Source organism: Eptatretus burgeri, chromosome 4 (assembly GCF_056783735.1).
Source record: "Eptatretus burgeri isolate ZD-2024b chromosome 4, Ebu_testis_v1, whole genome shotgun sequence".
Lineage (NCBI taxonomy): Eukaryota > Metazoa > Chordata > Myxini > Myxiniformes > Myxinidae > Eptatretus > Eptatretus burgeri.
The window spans coordinates 56,920,413-56,937,521 of NC_140964.1; the positions used below are offsets into that span (position 1 = coordinate 56,920,413).

Sequence of the window (17,109 nt, forward strand, 5' to 3'; positions counted from 1 at the left end):
GTCACAGTCGCAAATGGTTGCAGCGAAGAATGCCAGGATAATGTCTGTGTGAGTCATAATTTCATTTCAGTGGGATACCATAAGGCCAGATCTCCAATCAAAGGTTGGCCTGGCTAGCTGCGTTAGGTTCAGAGGAAAGAACTAACTGCCAGTCTTCAGGTAAAAGCTCAGTGGTTTATGAAATACAATCACCGGAGGTTTGTGCGACTGGATGGATGCACAATGGTGGCAGGACAGGAGGTGAAAAAGCACTACAATGGAGTGACGAGGTGATGGGAAGACCACAAATACATGACCGTGGATACCTGCTTTCCCTGCACCAAAGTTGCCGTTATACTCGGAGCGAGTAAAGCCGCACAGCACTGCATCTGGCTCACAACCAGCCGCACCGAACTCCTGCCAGAGGAAGGCCAGGTGGTTGTGGCACCACAGCCTTGTTGGTAATAAATTGCCAATTGTGTGAAAAAGAAAAATATTGAAAGTGTGAAGAACTAAAATGACAAATAATAGGTGAGGAGTAAAGCTAACATGGACCAACCAATGTAGTTTGCACAATCTCTTTGCCATGTCTGAGGGTCATCGAAAAGGTCGACAAACTTAAGTGAAAGGCTTCGGTGATCACAAAATTACATTTACACAGTCTCACCATTTCATGACATGTCTGCTAAATATTACGTTTCTCAGACTACAATCTTTGTTTTGTTTCAGGAATTAAAATAATGGTACCGACTATATCAAAGACATTCACCTTGGGAGAGGGCTTCAGTCAGGAAGAGGTTCAAACTCCTGTTAAATTATTGGTGATTGAGGAGAAGAATTTACACCCTGAGGCTATTTGGGGTTACTCAACACGAGGCTGAAGTGCACGAATTGTTTTTTTTTCTGCATATGTACGTCTTATGTTTTCCCTATTCCCAATCATTTATAGTATCATGGAGTCTCCTCTCTTGTTAACCCACACTTTTCCATCTTAACCCTGTTTGCCAGCTCTGTCTGCTTACATTTTCCTTGGCTACTCGGCCCACTTGGTTCGAATGTTCTGTTTGTCTGTCCCTACTTTATGGGTTTTTCCTTTTACAGGGTCTAGGGCTCATGAAGGAGCTGCAACACAAATCAAGCACACATGCAGACAAATACATCAGACAAACACAGCAGTTGAGCCTGAGGGAAGTGACGTAACTTTCAGGGGCACTCTGGGTACTGGTGACACCATCTTTATGACAATGGTCATCTCTCCACAATCAGCAGGGCAATTAAGAAGCAATTTCTTTGTCCCCATAGATTATATATGCCAACATATGGGGTTTGTCCGTGCTATATCCTTCAAAAATTGTAAGTGCTGCTTCCTGGGTTTATGCTCAGGATTTATAGTGTTTGGTGCGACGACTCAGCCATGGTTGGAATGGAACCTCCAACCTACTCGACTCGAGGTGAGCGCTCCAATCATTATGCTGCTGAGTCTGGTAATATTGGCACTGCTGCTACATATGCTACCAGTGTGTTCATTCCTTCCATATTTATACTTGCACTGCTTGTGGCACATCAATTATGCTACTTATGCCGTCAGTGTGTTATTTTCTCTGTCCTACAATGTACGCCGACTCCCTCTCTGCTCCATTGCTGTAGCAACATCACCGCACCATCATTTAGCTCTTCCTTGAGCCTCAATCTCTACATTAAAAAAAAAACACATTATAAAATGTATCAATGGATCGAATATTTTTTTCTCAAAATTATACAAAGCTTTGCAGAGGTTGTTTCACATCTGTTCAATAAGTTAACAGCCACATCCATCCACTGTGTTGAGGGAACTTCAGAAGAGAACAATGCTGCATTCTGTGCTTGGATGGAAAAGTGAGTTGACTGCTGGACAAAATGCAATGAAGAGGATGGAGATTATGTCGAATAATGTAACAAGAATACAGTTTGTCAATGATCCTATGTGTATTACATCTTTGGAATTACATAGCCTTTGGAAAGAATCTCATAAATTAGAACAAACTATTGGCTGATGCAAATTTTTTTAAGGTGGTTGAACACTGGATAAATGGTGTAACACTAAAACCAGCTACCAGGTCAAGAATGTCTCAAACCTAAACCTAACCACTACATCAACAATAAATTCCAGGAACAAAATAATTCAGAGGAATTTCACCTTCGAAGGAATTTGGAATTTGTCCAACCTACAAAACGTCTTGGCTTAATATTTGCAAAGCCTCATTACAAAAAACTGATCTCATTAACTCATTAAAAAAACAAAAAACTGATCTCATTAACGAACATTTATACAAGCAATCTTGAGGGCAAAGGTGAGTAAGCTCAGCCATAGGAGTTCACACACATTTGATAAATGATGAGAACAATGGACACAGAGTACATGAAAAGTGAGACTTCTGATCTCTCAAAAAAGGTATGGGTGAAAGAATTATGGGGCGGACTGTTAAGATTGTGCCACCATAACATTGTGAAATTGAGAGGCCAGGTCGGGAAAAGTTGAAGAGAACAATGCTGCATTATTCAACAATTAAAGGTTGCAACCAAAAATGGGGCTTATATTCAACAATGAATGACATTATTGAGAGAGCTGGCAGGATGACCCAGAGGAGCGCACACTCGCCTCGAAACGTCTAGCCTAGGTTTGAATCTCGACTAAGCTATAAAATGTCATCCCGGTGTTTTACAGGCATGGCGATTCAGTGTATGTGCTGTTCTTCAGATGGACGTTCAACTAGGCGTCCCGTCTGCCGGCATTAGTTGGTGGACGTTAAAGATCCCATGGTGTCCTTCGCGAAGAGTAGGTAAGCTATCGTCGGCACCATGAACAAATTCCAAATTCCTGTCCACCGAACTAGTCGAGTGTCAAGCCTGGCCAGGCGGTTCATGAAAGACTTGGGCCATAAACGTCCCCCTACCAACCCACCCAAAACGTGGGAATAATTGTGGCCATTAAAGAGGAAGATGAAGAAGAAGGACATTATTGAGACTTTAAACGTTTTGCCTGTTGGCAAAAGGCCCTTTGCATGGAAAATCCAGTGCATGGGAAAGAACAGAATTATGAAATGGCTAAAGATAAAGTTAAAGTTTATATAATATTACAATATCAATATTATTCATACATGTCGAAAATATCAAATTATGTATATTGTTACGTATTAGGTAGATAAGTTAGCTGGTCGGTGTGGTCGAGTAGCTTAGAACATTTCTTTTTGTAATAGGGACCCGTAAGAAGGAGTTGTCTTGTAATTATGTCTGCCGTGAGAGAGGCAATGTTTTGAATTAGACATTAGGGAGGAAAACGTGATGCGTTTTGTCCTCTCTACAAGCCAGGCAAAGCACCAAGAAGAAAAGGGGGGTGAGTGAATTCATAGGTGACAGCAATTCGTGCCTTGCCATTCTGTCTCTCTGTTCACTCCTATAAGTATTTAGGCATAATCATCGATTACAATCTATCATGGTCAAACACTGCAAATCAATGGCCTTCAAAGGCCAACAGCGCCTGCACCTTCATCAGCAACTGAAATCATTTTGGGTTGATAAAATGGTTGAGTCTTTTTTCAGTGGGATACTGAAACATGCTTCAGTAAATGAGAGTGCTATCCTGTACGGTCACTGTGTTTGGTTTAGTGGTGTTGAAAAAAAAAACAGGTGATTTTGTAAAACTGCAGAGAGTGTCAAAACAGGTTGGAACGATCCTCGGAGAAAAAGATGGACATAAGTGTAATTTCTCATGAATGAGTTTTAACAAAGGCTAAATCCATTTTGAAAAATAATATCCACACTTACATTTTATGAATAGTGAATACGTGAATAGCAAGTTTTTGAACTTACGTTTTAACATACGTTTTTATGAACGGATGAGGAATGGAAGGAGGTTAAGTTGTTTGACGCGCAGAACCAGGAGATTTTTGAAATCATTTGTACCGTTTTCTGTTCATGTTTATAATGAAAGTCAGTGGTCAGTGGGTGGTGGTGGATATACTGTAGTTGTCTGTTGAATTGTTCTCTGTGCAATTTTGATAATTTAGTCGTGGGTATTGTTGTACCATTGCTGTTGTTTTTGGCATCATTTATTATTTTAAGTACATTTGATGAATTGTACAATATATATATATATATATATATATATATATATATATATATATATATATATATATATATATATATATATATATATATATTCTCAAAGATTGTGAGTTGGGTGAGCTTTGTTTGACCGTGCACTTTTCCATCTTTTGGGGCCAAATAAATTTCATTTCATTTCTCCTCACACTACTGGACGTTTCGCTTGTTTGTTGGTCCGTGCCGTGGCTTGGAGACCTGCACGTGGTGGAGCTATTTTGATCCGGTCCATGCAATACCCTCTGGTCTACGCCTAGTTGGTCAGGGGTTCATCCTACAGCAAGATAACGACCCAAAACATTCCTCCAGGCTATGGCAGAACTACCTACGAAGAAAAGAACAAGACGGTAGGCTTCAAATCATGGAATGGCCAGCACAGTCTCCAGACTTATACCCCATCGAGCTGGTTTGGGATGAACTGGACAGAAGGGTGAAAGCAAAGCAACCTACAAGTGCAACACATTTGTGGGAACTTCTGCAACAGTGTTGGGAAGAACTTTCCGAACAATATTTGATTTCCATTGTGGAAAGAATGCCACGAGTATGTTCGGCTGTTATATCTGCAAAAGGTGGCTACTTTGACGAGTCAAAAATTTAGATTAAATTTTGTTCAACAAAACGATTCCATGATTAATTTTTTATCTGCAATTGTTTATTTGTTCTATGCTTTAATTTCAGAGTCCATTGAAGCATTAACCTGCTTAAATTTCAGTAAAAACTGGAAAAATGGGGGTGTTCTAAAATTTCTGACTGGTAGTGTATATATATATATATATATATATATATATATATATATATATATATATATATATATATATATATATATATGTACACATACATACATACACATGCAAATACAAATACAGATGTATTGCATTTTGTACCAGCAATTGTAAAACCTATCAAGTTGGATACCCATTACATTTTCATCATGGAAGCATTCAATAAAATTGTGTCAGTTCAATAGTCATAGTGTTCACTCACCTCTGCCTTGATAAAAATCAAATAAAATATCACTTAAGTAACCGTTTTATTTTTTTATAAAATTGATAACAGCCTGAGGATCTGAGTTCCAGGTTGCAGGATGGCAGAGCCAAACATGGAAAAATGATGTTATGTTACAAGTCATTTTATAAAGGAGTTATCCACTGTTCATAAAGGAGTTTTTTTATATAAAGGAATCCACGATGTTATTTTATAACTTCTCCACTCATTTATTCCTCTCTTTTCCCACCTGTGAAACCGCCTTCCACACTGTCTTCGATCTCAGTCTTCGTCCCTCCGGGTCTTCAAGAAGGCTGTTCACCACCATCTCAGGTCATCCCCTATCTAAAGCCATGATCTTTTCTACACCCATTAAACCATCCCCATCCCTCTGAAAATTTTGCTTATGTATCCATCTTATCCTTTGCTTGCATTCTCCCCTACCCCTTATCGTTACCTGCATCCCTTGTTTGTCCGTCTTCATCTACATTCTACAGTACCTTCTCCCTCCGCTCTGCCATCTCCCCTTTCTCCTACTGTTCCCTTTGTCATGTTGTGTCCTGCTCTGTTTTGTGTCCTTGCTCTTCTATGAGCCAAGACCATGCATATATAAAAAAAAAAAATAAAGGCAGCTTCTCATCTTCTGATTAAAAAATGTTAAAAAAAAACAAACACATACTTCATTTCCTCAAATTGGCTTTCATTACACTTTGTTGGTTTCTACTTCGGCACGTTAATTTAAACTTGACTGTCATGGCCAGATCACATATGGCAATTGGTTAGTCTTGTACAACATAATATAGTTTTGGATCATGTGAAGTCATTTAGGATCATTTGTAGCAGGTACTAACCATTGCTTCCTGCTTCCAGCAACTCGGTAGATCCTTTGAAGAGAACTTTCCACCGTTCCTAGTGCACAAACAACAAGACTGCTAGATGGGATACCATTGGCAATTACACCTCTACAAGTGAGTGAGTTGCCATATCAGAAGATTTTCAGCTTCCCTCCTCATCCCCTCGTACCCCACAAGTGCAGGCTCAAAATAATGCAGCAACAAATTTGCAGTCAGGAATTCCAGTGAAAGAAAAGGAAACTAGAAGGACACTCGGTAGAGCACATACCTCCACCACGTAACGCCTGATCCACGAGAACATATCGGGCCCAATACATTTTTGAAATATCATGCTATATCGTACTATATCGTTTTTGGCCCTGTCTCTCAATGGTGAAGAATCATATTAAAAATTAAATAATTTTTGTATCCAGATCCCGATTTGGATCTTCACCAAAATTGAATCAATTCGTCCTTGCGACACACCTAACCTGTCCACCAAGTTTCGGCTGAATCCGTCCACAACTTTTTGAGATATTGTGCTCTATATTGGATGATGAGCACAATCTCTCAATGGTGAAGACTCACTTAAAAAAAATTATCAGTTCCAGATACGTCCACAACTTTTTGAGATATCCTGCACACAAACAAACAAACAAACAGACAGAAAGGGGTGAAAACATAACCTCTTCACCTTCGGTGGCGGAGGTAATAAATGAGTTGAATGAGTAGAGATTATGGAAATATGAAAAATTCAATTTTTATTTCTATTTCTTCTTCAAAAATATGCATAAAGAGATCACAAAAGTCGAAAAATTAAGAGAGTAAGAAAAAAAAAAACAAGTCATTTTCCATTCAGAACGTGAATAAATTTAAAGGATTCCCCATCAACAGAAACTACAGGTAAATCAAATAGGAATTGGCGAAATGAATTGCTGGACAAAAACTAACAGCTCGTTGTGATTTTTCTTTGGCTCAAACTCTTTTCATAACAGGCATGTAAAAAGTTCTTACCCGAAAGCTTTGTCCTGAACGACAACACAGGGAAGTGAAGAAAGGTTGGAATAGTTGCAGAGAGGGAAGAAAGAATTACCTTCTCCAGTGATGTAACTTCCACCTTCCTTCTTCAACAATATTCCCAGGAGAAGGGCTTGGTTACATATGCAGATTTCATCCTGCTGAAACAAGAGCGGTGCATCGATCTCACATAGAGAAGTGTGAACATTTGTTAAAAAGGGAGATTATTGAGACAGCTCATTCGATTTCAATAATTCTCAGGACAGATGAACTTCAACCTCACCCTGAGTTGTCGCAGTATTTCCAAGGAAGAACGATGCTCCCACTCCTCCAGTACAATGCTCGACTCGTGCATCTCCCCGTCGGAGGCGGCCGGCGTGCTGGCTTGACGTCTCATGCGTAATCCCTTCGGTGCCTCCAGCTCCCCAAAGCTGTGGAACTGAGGCACACTGTCAGCACAGGAGATGGAAAAGGGGTGAGGAGGGATGCTCAAATTCGCTCCAAAGTAAAGAGAGTAAGAGAAAGAGTTAGCAGACTGTTTTGGGAATGGTTTAAGAGATGAAGCAGAATGCTAAAATGAAGGAAGAGAATTACAAGGAGAAAGGAGAAAAATCAAACAAATTTATTCAGAGTGAAAGAGAAGTCATCCCTCCCATGCCAGCCCCTTACGGTTCATCATCTGAAATCCGCAGAAAATCCAGCTGCTCAACCACAGCCCCAGACACCATAGTCTGCAGCAGAAATAAGAAGTAGCAAAATGCATAAAGCAGGACTATTATATGGTAGCACATAACATGACTAGCATCAAGTAAATTGCCGAGCACACCTGTAGGACAAGACAGCACCATGAAATTCCAGACTTGATGACGTCTTAACACCTACTGTAAGTGTTTTCTGCACATTCATGACACCATATATGCAAAATGATGGACATTTTGCCACCCCTTCCCTACTTTCCATTTCTTCCCAAACTCTTCCCCATGCCTCTTCTCTCACTACTATCACAGTTAGTGCTATGCCATACTCTGTTTCTGTCTCTCCTTCTCTTCACTCCATTCATCACACCCATCTTGCTTCTGCTCATCATCCTTTCTGAATTACTCTCCCTTCTCTCCGTACCAATCACCATGGCCCGTCCTTCTTCCCCCACACTGCCTCTCGACAGAACAACTTCCCCCAGGAGTGAGGTCTCCACTTCTATCAACTTGAGACATTTTAAGTCACGAATCAAGTCTAGATATCATTAGATCAACTTTTCCCCATATCTTTGCTTTTTGACCTGGAGAAGGGGGGGTGGGGGTCTTGGTTTTGGGCTCGACTCCTCCATCCTCTGTGACGTTAATAAAAAAAAATATATATATTTTTTTTTTAAACGTCCTTTCCCTTTTTCATTTCATCGTCACATCTCTTCCCTTTCTCAATTTGATTTCCTTTAACCATCCCCATCCTAAAGTCATTCTACATTGGTGCCTGTTTGAGAGAAATGATGTCTTCAGTTTTATGGGGGTTTTTATGGACTTTTAAAAACTTTTATCGAGGAAGTCGAGGAAAATTCTCGCAGGATAGGGAGATGCAGCATCCTGCACAAGGCCGCATTACCCGTCACTTAAGTGAAATTAGAACCAATAAGGCCATTGTTTGACAAAACACACCACATCGTAATATTGTCCAAAAATGAAGTGAACAGTTGTTTGTTTGTTTGTTTGTTTTCGCCACAAGATGCTCTTGATAAATGATACGGTAAGTATATTGCAGTTAGAAACTTTGCTTCCCAGCCTCGACAAAAGAAATCGATCACTATTTCATGGACCACTATATGTTTATGTTTTATCTTCTTCATCATCTGTTCCGTTTGAATCCCACTCCAACTCTTTCACTCCATAATTTCATGACGTTTTCTTCTTTGCATCACAATACTTTACTTCCATCCCCTCTCGCATGAAACATGTGAACTGAACAAAGAAACAACAATGAAAAGATGCTGAGATTGTGATGCTTGAACAAAGGCAATTTCGTTGTTTTAAAGACATTACCGGTGAAACTGGCAGAATCAAGGTAAAAATTAGCTTGTATGGGTAAGAGTTCGAGAAAAGAGGTATGAATAAATAAATAAATAAATAAATAAATACATAAAAATTAATAATAACAATAATAAAAAAAATAACTGTGACAGACAAAAAGGCTGACCTGTAGTCGGTCAACTCGAACCTTCACGTCTCCCACAACACCCTTTTTGAACAACGCCAACATATCCAGCATGGGGTTAAAGCGACTGCCCCTGGTTAGACAAAAATTGTTTGGGGCTGTCATGTCATTAAATCATCACCAAGAACGCCAACATGATCCTGCCCATAGAGAGACTCATGTGCATATAATACTGGATTAAAGCTCAAACAGACAGTTACAATCTGATGTTACATCCAAGGAAAAGGAGATGACGTATGAATGTATTGAGGAAGACGATGAAAAAAAGAATAGAGGGCAGAGAAGAACTGAATGAACGAATGAATGAACAGGGAGAGAAATAACAATGGTGCAATGGGTACAGTAGAGAGTAAGACAAGAAAGGAAGAGAAGGTTCTGAGTGTATCAGGCACATGACTGATGGTTGCATCAATTTTGAGGGTTGTGGTGGGGGGGGGGGGAGCAACTTTTTTATGTGAATCTTTTTATTCTAATGCTTGGAAAATTAACAGAAATATGAAATGACTGAAGTTAAGGTTTAAGTTTATAAAATATTACAATTATTCCAATATTAATGCAGATTTAAACCAGATCCAGATCTTCACCAAAATCAAATCAATTAGGCATTGTCACAAACCCAACCTGTCCACCATGTTTCATCCAAATCCGCCCATAACCAAAACTGCACGCCTCGAAGGAAATGGCACCCAATGTGCAGTGATCCCCAGGCAGTTATTTTGTGAGTCTTCGTGTAGTTAGACCTCCCCCATCATGTCTAATGGGTTAACGGGATGAAGTGCACTGCGTGGGTCAAATAATTAGGTCTATTAACTATATCTCTATCTCATATTCTGATTTCTACTCCAACCCTTTCTTTTTAGCCATGGTACAAAACAAGCAAGCACACACGCCATGCAATATGCGATTGAATGATAAGCACACCACGATGCCTCCGGTGGCTTGGAACCACCACAAGCCACTACACACTATAACGCATGGGTATCGCGCACCAGTATTTCATTCAAATCTGCGTGCCAATTTCCAACCGGCATCTTACCTTACTTCACAACTCGCTCACTAAACCTAACCACTTTGACCACAAACACCTCCCGCACACAGGAAAAATATTCCCACACCTCCTCGTACCTCTGCATCGCTACAATTCGCCACTCTCTATAGGGTGCTGCACGACTCGGACTGCCCTCAGGACCGCACGATGCGGGGCCGAGCAACAGACGTGAATAACTTGACCGCATCTTGCCGGGGATGTCCCGGGTGAGCATGCGGAAGTGATAAGACCCTAGTCCAGTTGCCAGACCAAGGCAAGACAGGGGCGGCGGGGAGGGGTAGCGGGAAGGGCGATCCGGGAGTTTGGTATGGGGCCCGGGTGTGCATTTAGGCTCATGAGAGGTGGCCCCTGGGTGGCGGGGAAAGTCCGTTGCTATTCGACATTCAGACTGCACTCGGAGCACGCTCAGGGCCAGGGTGCCGGCTCAAGGAGCATACCCTATGTTAAGTCAGGAGGTCTGAACCGTGTCGAAATGGATGGGCGACTGAGAGAGTTTCTGGCCCTGGAGCCTGGCAGGATGTGGCTTGGGCCACTGTGGCCACATAGAGGAGAAGGATTCGGGTCACAGCACTTTGCTTGCAGGTCATCGCCCCACCCTTCACCTGGGGCTTATAAAAGGCAGAGCACGGAGCTGTTTGCTTCTTCTTCTCTGCTCCTCTCAGCTCTTCATTGGCTTCTCTTCATTGCCTGCTCTTCGTTATCTCCCCTTCGCTGGCTCTTCATTCGCTATCCCGCTCTTGGTGTTCGATTGCCAGGACGTGCTTCCTCTTGAGAGCCTGATCCAGGGTGACTGCCGAGACTCCTTGCCATGCTGTAACGGTCCACCACCCCCATGTAGCCAGACGGACCAGTGCGGAGCGCATGTTACCACGAGCCTCGGCAAAGTGACGAAGCCAGAGATAACGCGGCACATCTTGAGGTGGGAATGCTCAGGCAGAACGTCCCACGGAGGTACACGCTCCACAAAGACCTATACACGGCTAGATTAAAGGATCTTTCGCCTCACGCATCTTCTCTCCCCTCTCTCTCTCGATCGACCTCTCTATCCCATCTTCTCTGGACGCACAATGAACATCATTACTGACTCACAATGTCATTTTTCTCTGGCATGATACTGCACCGCCCCCCCCCCCCACATTACACTACACCACACCTCCCACTCCTATACCTCAGACACCACCAGTATTCCTCCCTCCTCCCTCTCCTTCAGGGTACTGGGGTTGCGTTGGTCCGCAGACCATGCCAGGTATTGGAGGCCGTTTATCCTCATCTGCTATCCTTCTCTCTGGGCTACATCTAATCTTCCGCGCGCGTGTGTGTGTGTGTGTATATATATGTGTGTGTGTGTGTGTGTGTGTGTGTGTGTGTGTGTGTGTGTGTGTGTGTGTGTGTGTGTGTGTGTGTGTGTGTGTGTGTGTGTGTGTGTGTGTGTGTGTGTGTGTGTGTGAGATGGCGCCTGTCCTAGTTCAAGTTAAGATTGTAGAAGTTTTAACGGGATTGGTCTGCTCTGTGTCTGCTTTTGTAAGATTGCTTGCCTTTTGCTGCACCCCACAAATTCCTTGCTATCCCTGCTGTGAATACGAATAAACCCAATTCACTGTGCCACATACTTTTCCTCGCCATTGTAAGTAAATGCTTTATATAGAAATGTTTCCAGCTCGTTTTTGTCTTTTCCTCCATTGGTCCAGTATGGTTTGCACTCTAGTCTAGCTGGGATGTTATCCCCCAACGATCTGTTTCCTAGCTGGTACATTCTTGGCAGTTATGCTCAGCTGCATCTGATCTGGTAAGGTGATCCGGTTCGAGCAAGTGTGTACCGAGGGCATGTCCCCCGGTAATTAGATCACAAGACCTTGAGGTAAACGGTATCAGATGGAGGACCCTAAGTCACGTGGTTAAGTTATTAGTGACCTGCCGCGTCATGAAGTTATTTGTGTGCGACGGCCTGCAATTCCAGAGAGTCAGGTGAGAACCCGAGGTAGCTCACCCCTCGTGGTCTTCTCACTCCCGACCCTGGTTCCGCAACAATATCGTTCTTGGCCATACTGTATCTCTCAATACTGAAGAATCACTTAAAAAATAATAGTATCTGTATCCGAATCCGGATCTTCACCAAAACCTAACCAATTCATTGTTGTCACATCCACAACGTGTCCACCAAGTTTCGTCTAAATCCGTCCATAATGTTTTGAGATATCCTGCTCAGAGCCAAACAGACAGACCAGAGAGACAAGCAGGGGTGAAAACATAACCTCCACCCACCTCTGGTGGTGGAGGTAACTCAAGAGTTCATAGAACACCTTACCCCATACAGGCTTGGGGAAAAAAGGACATGGAAAGGGTCATTTCAACTCTTGCTTTGCGTTTCTGAGCAGGAGCTACATTGGCGTTGTTCAGGAACTTTGAATAACAGGCGTGATGGCAACCGTACAGGACGGATGGACCAAATGGAACAGTCCAAATGTGAACCTTCTATCAACTATTCTCAGAGAAACTGATGATTTTGGAATGATTTTTGAGAAAAAGATGCACTTAACAAACAGATCTTTTGGATGAAGGTCGATCAAACAGTTCCAGCCAAAGTACTGGCATTGCATCGCTAAGCGACACCACTGAATCTCTATCTTGGCCGAAGAGCGTGCAGCAAATTTGATTGGTTGAGACAGCGTAAAAATTTGCCGAAGTGCTGCTACAATTAAGGTTTTTGGAAGTGCAAATACGATGATTTGTGCTCTACCGTGTTCAAATATAAAAATCAATTAAAACAAAATAAGTTCTAAAGGCTGAAGGAAAAAACAAACAAAAAAACATTGAATCAGAAGTTTACTGCCGTTGCTGCACAGTCTTTTACACCACCTTACTTAACATGCTAAATTATTTCTTTGTGCCTGTTGTTTGTGTCCATTATGTCCCTAAATATGGTAAGTTTCCTCTTTGAAATGATTTTCCATTTTGTTTGACTGACAGACGGATGCAATTGCTTTACTGCACGTGTACTTGCGCACTCAGGTCATGATTTTGTACAATTTGCCAAATTCAGAGCCAAAGTGCTGCTAAACTGTAGGTTTGTATTCCAATTCATGTTCTATAGTGTTCGAAATATGAAACTCAGTGAAATCAAGTAGTGCTTTGAACATAGAAATAGACTGACGAAGAGACAGAGTGAAGTGTGAACCAATTGCTTATTCCCACTTTGGCAATGTGTGTGTATGTATACAGAGAGAGAGAGAGAGAGAGAGAGAGAGAGAGAGAGAGAGAGAGAGAGAGAGAGAGAGAGAGAGAGAGAGAGAGACAGAGAGAGAGAGAGAGACAGAGAGAGAGAGAGAGACAGAGAGAGAGAGAGAGAGAGACAGAGAGAGAGAGACAGAGAGAGAGAGAATTTTAATTGCAAGAGTGTGGAATTTGTCCAGGATACAAAGTGATAACCCATCTAAGAGAAAGAGAAGGTAAAAGACAAAATTTTACCGGATGTTGTCTTCTCGAATGAGCACAATGAAGATAGGTCGGCCACGCATCTTCCAATTCTGCTTGATAAACTTCAAAGCATTCTGCAAGGGTTAAAGGAAACAAATTTTAATGCATCTTGAACAGTTTATTGTGTTTTCTTTTCAGTGCCAGCTCTGCCATTTAAAGTTCTTTTTTGATCAGCTTTGCCTTGGGGAGAGCAACAAGGTATGGGCCAAACGGAAGGCTAAATGTGGTAGGCCATACCTTTATGTCATCTATTAGCAGCATGACATCCTGGGACATATAGAAGTCACTGAGGTCGAAAAGTAGTGGGTAGGAAACAACGGTTTTACCCATAATTCGATATATCTAGGACAAAGACAGGGACAAAGATATACTAAACAATTCATCAAGAATAACATCATCAAAGTTAAAGGGGATAAAAAAAAGAAAGAGGAGCAGGTGATGAAGAATATTAAGTAAACCTGCACAGGAAATGAAGTTCCATAATGAACAGTAATACAATGTGCTGGAGTAAAATAAAACAGTTTGGGCAAACCAGGTTTATTCATTATATATATATTTTTTTACCTTTGATGTACCAATGCAACCAATGGGACGGTCAGGTCGTCCAGAGAGCTTCAGTTTTTCATTGACGCCCAGATACTTGTAAGCCTAGAAAATAGAAAATGAAATGCACAGAAAGATGAGGGGAACTTTTGTCCAACCACTGCACGAAGTTTGTTCATCACAATATCGTTGTTTGCACTCCTGCCAAATGTTTTTTTTTAATGTCTCCTATTATGAATAGCATCATAGTTACCTCCTCCACCAAAGGTGGATGGAGGTTATGTTTTTGCCTCCGTCAGTTTGTTTGTTTGGCTGTGACCAGGATATCTCAAAAAGTTATGGACAGATTCAGACGAAGTTTGGTGGACAGGTTTGGTTTGTGACAAGGACCAAATGATTCGATTTTGGTGAAGATCTGAATCCGAATCTGGATCCAGATATGAGAATTTTTTTTGAGGCGATTCTTCACCATTGAGAGATGGGGGCAAAAAATGATGTATAGAATGATATTTCAAAAAGTTGTGGACGAGTTATGACAAAACTAAGTGGAGGAGTTGGTTAGGTGACAAGAATAAGCCGATTAGATTTTGATTCAGGTCCGGATCCAGATGCAGCCTATCAGTGGGATACAAAACCTAAACTGTTCAGCCTGGCGGAGGTATGCACTCGATTGAGTGCCCTTCTAGTTTTGTGCTGAAATTAGTGATTACAATCTTACCTTAAAATTTACAAAAATACCTTCACAACAGCCTACTTTAAAAACAAAACAAAAAAAACAATGGAATCTTAAACATCCAGAAGCAAGAGCTGACAGAGGAGATAAATGGCTTAACTTCTCTAAAAAATAATATGACACAACACTCTGTCTGGATTGAATTCCCGGCAGAATAGGGTCTCACTCCAAGCTGGTGATATTTTTCAGACTAGATAACTTTGAGTACACTACCACAAAGCCATCCCATAATATCCAATAAAGCTAAGACACTAAAAATTGATGATGATGACCTTGACCAACCTTTACAAGCTCATGCTGAGGCCATATTTGGATGGGCTCCAACTGAAGTGGGGTCTGCGTGGAGATGCCATAGGTGTTCAAGAAAGACTGCAGTCTGGAAAACAACCACATTATTTCCACCATCTATAATGACCATTTCCCTCCATCCTTGTATCGATTTCCAAAATCTCAATGGCTGAACCCTTAAATTCATTTTGCCCAGGAAATCTCGGTGTACTGATTGTAACACTCGATACAACGGACTGTCATAATGCTATGGGTAAAAATGTTTCTATTTTCCAAACAGAAAGCAATCGGGTCAAATAATTTGACGAGACAAAACATTTCAATTTTGGAATTAAAAAAATTTATTTTCCTCCATCTCAATCAAAAACAACCCCCCCCCTCCCACCCTTCCCTCTTCACATCTCTCCCTTAATTACTCTCTAATCACACTCTTCCCTTATATAATTAACTTTCAAGTGATCATGTTTGTTTGTTTAACTTGTCTTACTCAATTTGCTATTGAAAGTTTTTCAATTAATGTAATGTATATTTTTGGAAAACAAAGTATGCCAAGTCTACTCTCACGAATATTTTTTACCTGTTTTTGGAGAAAAGCTCAAACAGCTTGTGTTCAAAACAACCTCCATCAAAACGAAATATATTCAGATTCTCAATCATTTGAAATGCTGTGCTGTAACCCACACTTTGTTAACAATGTGGGGAGAAAGGCATGGGGAGAAACTTTTGCCAACTTTCATTTTCCATCACAGACCATTTGATCAAACACATCTCAAAGTCGCACGTTTTTGTGTCATAAGTTTCTAAACAGATCGTCATCATTTTCTAATTGTGACAGCTGCTTATACAAAGGGTGCGTTGAAAGCAATGCCTCTTTTTCATTTTCTCCAAAAAGATATTCCAATGAAACAAAGACATATGAATAAAGGAAAAGGTTTATGGTTTGCACCATGTATTAGCTCCTAATAGAGCTGTCAGACCCCGCTATTCACAGGGGATGCGTTCCTGGAAAATGCCGCAAATAGCGAATAGTGGGGCACTGTTTCAATGGAAAAAGGAGGGGATAGATTCCCGAGAGTTCATGATTCATGAGGAAAAATATATATCAAAAATCCCATGAAAAAAAAAACACAAAATCCATGAATAGGCACGGAAAAATACGCGAAAAGGCGAACCCCCCCCCCCCCCCCGTGAATACGCGACGTAAAAGCAAGAAAAACCGCGAATGCACAAAGCACAGGGTCGCGAATGTCGAGGCAGGTCGCATTTTATCAACCGCTAATATGCGGGGTCCACGAATAGCGCATCCGCGAATAGCGGGGTCCACGAATAGCGAATCCGTGAATAGTGAGGTCCAACAGTATTTGTATTCTTTACACTTTAAAAATAACTCCAAAGCAAAATAAGAGAAGAAAAAGTAGGCCTCAATGTTTCGAGCAGCACGTTCCATCCATACACAGGAGGAAGTAACTGGAACGAATGGATGCAGCGTTTATAAGAGCTCCACCCCCCCCCCCCCCCATTGACTGGTTATTGTGGGATGCTGATTGGCTGTTCATTGCATGTTTCTGATTGGCTGGTGTGGTTTTGCTCACCATGGTTCATTGTCCTCGGTGTATCAATGACTGATTGTCGGTGTCAGCTTGTTAATGAGGGAGAGCCAGATGTTGCTCATGGGTATCTCATTTTCTTGGGGGACCATATGATGTGGACCATACGATCCATAGCTTCTCTGATTCTCCTTTTGTGCCAGTGACTAATGGATGTGAGAAATTTGCTGGCTGACTATAATATGTGATGATTATTATTCTGTGCATGATTGACTATAGCAGATTTTTCCCATTCACCTTGTCTGCTATGTGCTTGAT

The 17,109-nt window shown here is 41.4% G+C and overlaps 1 protein-coding gene across 23 annotated transcripts in view; it reads right to left on the reverse strand.

Annotated features, from left to right (window-relative positions):
* PHKB (phosphorylase kinase regulatory subunit beta) overlaps window positions 1–17,109 on the reverse strand; it is a 129,386-nt gene that overhangs the window by 22,009 nt on the left and 90,268 nt on the right. For 14 of the 23 annotated variants that reach the window (XR_015057429.1, XM_085878141.1, XM_085878135.1 and 11 more), the window contains 9 exons: window positions 15,239–15,332; window positions 14,245–14,328; window positions 13,918–14,022; window positions 13,672–13,754; window positions 9,141–9,231; window positions 7,623–7,684; window positions 7,237–7,402; window positions 7,030–7,114; window positions 5,955–6,012 (listed from right to left, as the gene is read on the reverse strand). Coding sequence is in view for 17 of the 23 variants with exons in the window: in XM_085878141.1 (XP_085734267.1) it covers window positions 5,955–6,012; window positions 7,030–7,114; window positions 7,237–7,402; window positions 7,623–7,684; window positions 9,141–9,231; window positions 13,672–13,754; window positions 13,918–14,022; window positions 14,245–14,328; window positions 15,239–15,332 (828 nt within the window). In the remaining 6 variants the exon portion in view is untranslated. Of the gene's footprint in view, window positions 1–305; window positions 434–5,954; window positions 6,013–7,029; window positions 7,115–7,236; window positions 7,403–7,622; window positions 7,685–9,140; window positions 9,232–13,671; window positions 13,755–13,917; window positions 14,023–14,244; window positions 14,329–15,238; window positions 15,333–17,109 lie in introns of all 23 variants that reach the window. The other 9 variants (XR_015057430.1, XM_085878143.1, XM_085878138.1 and 6 more) reach the window with 5 other exon arrangements.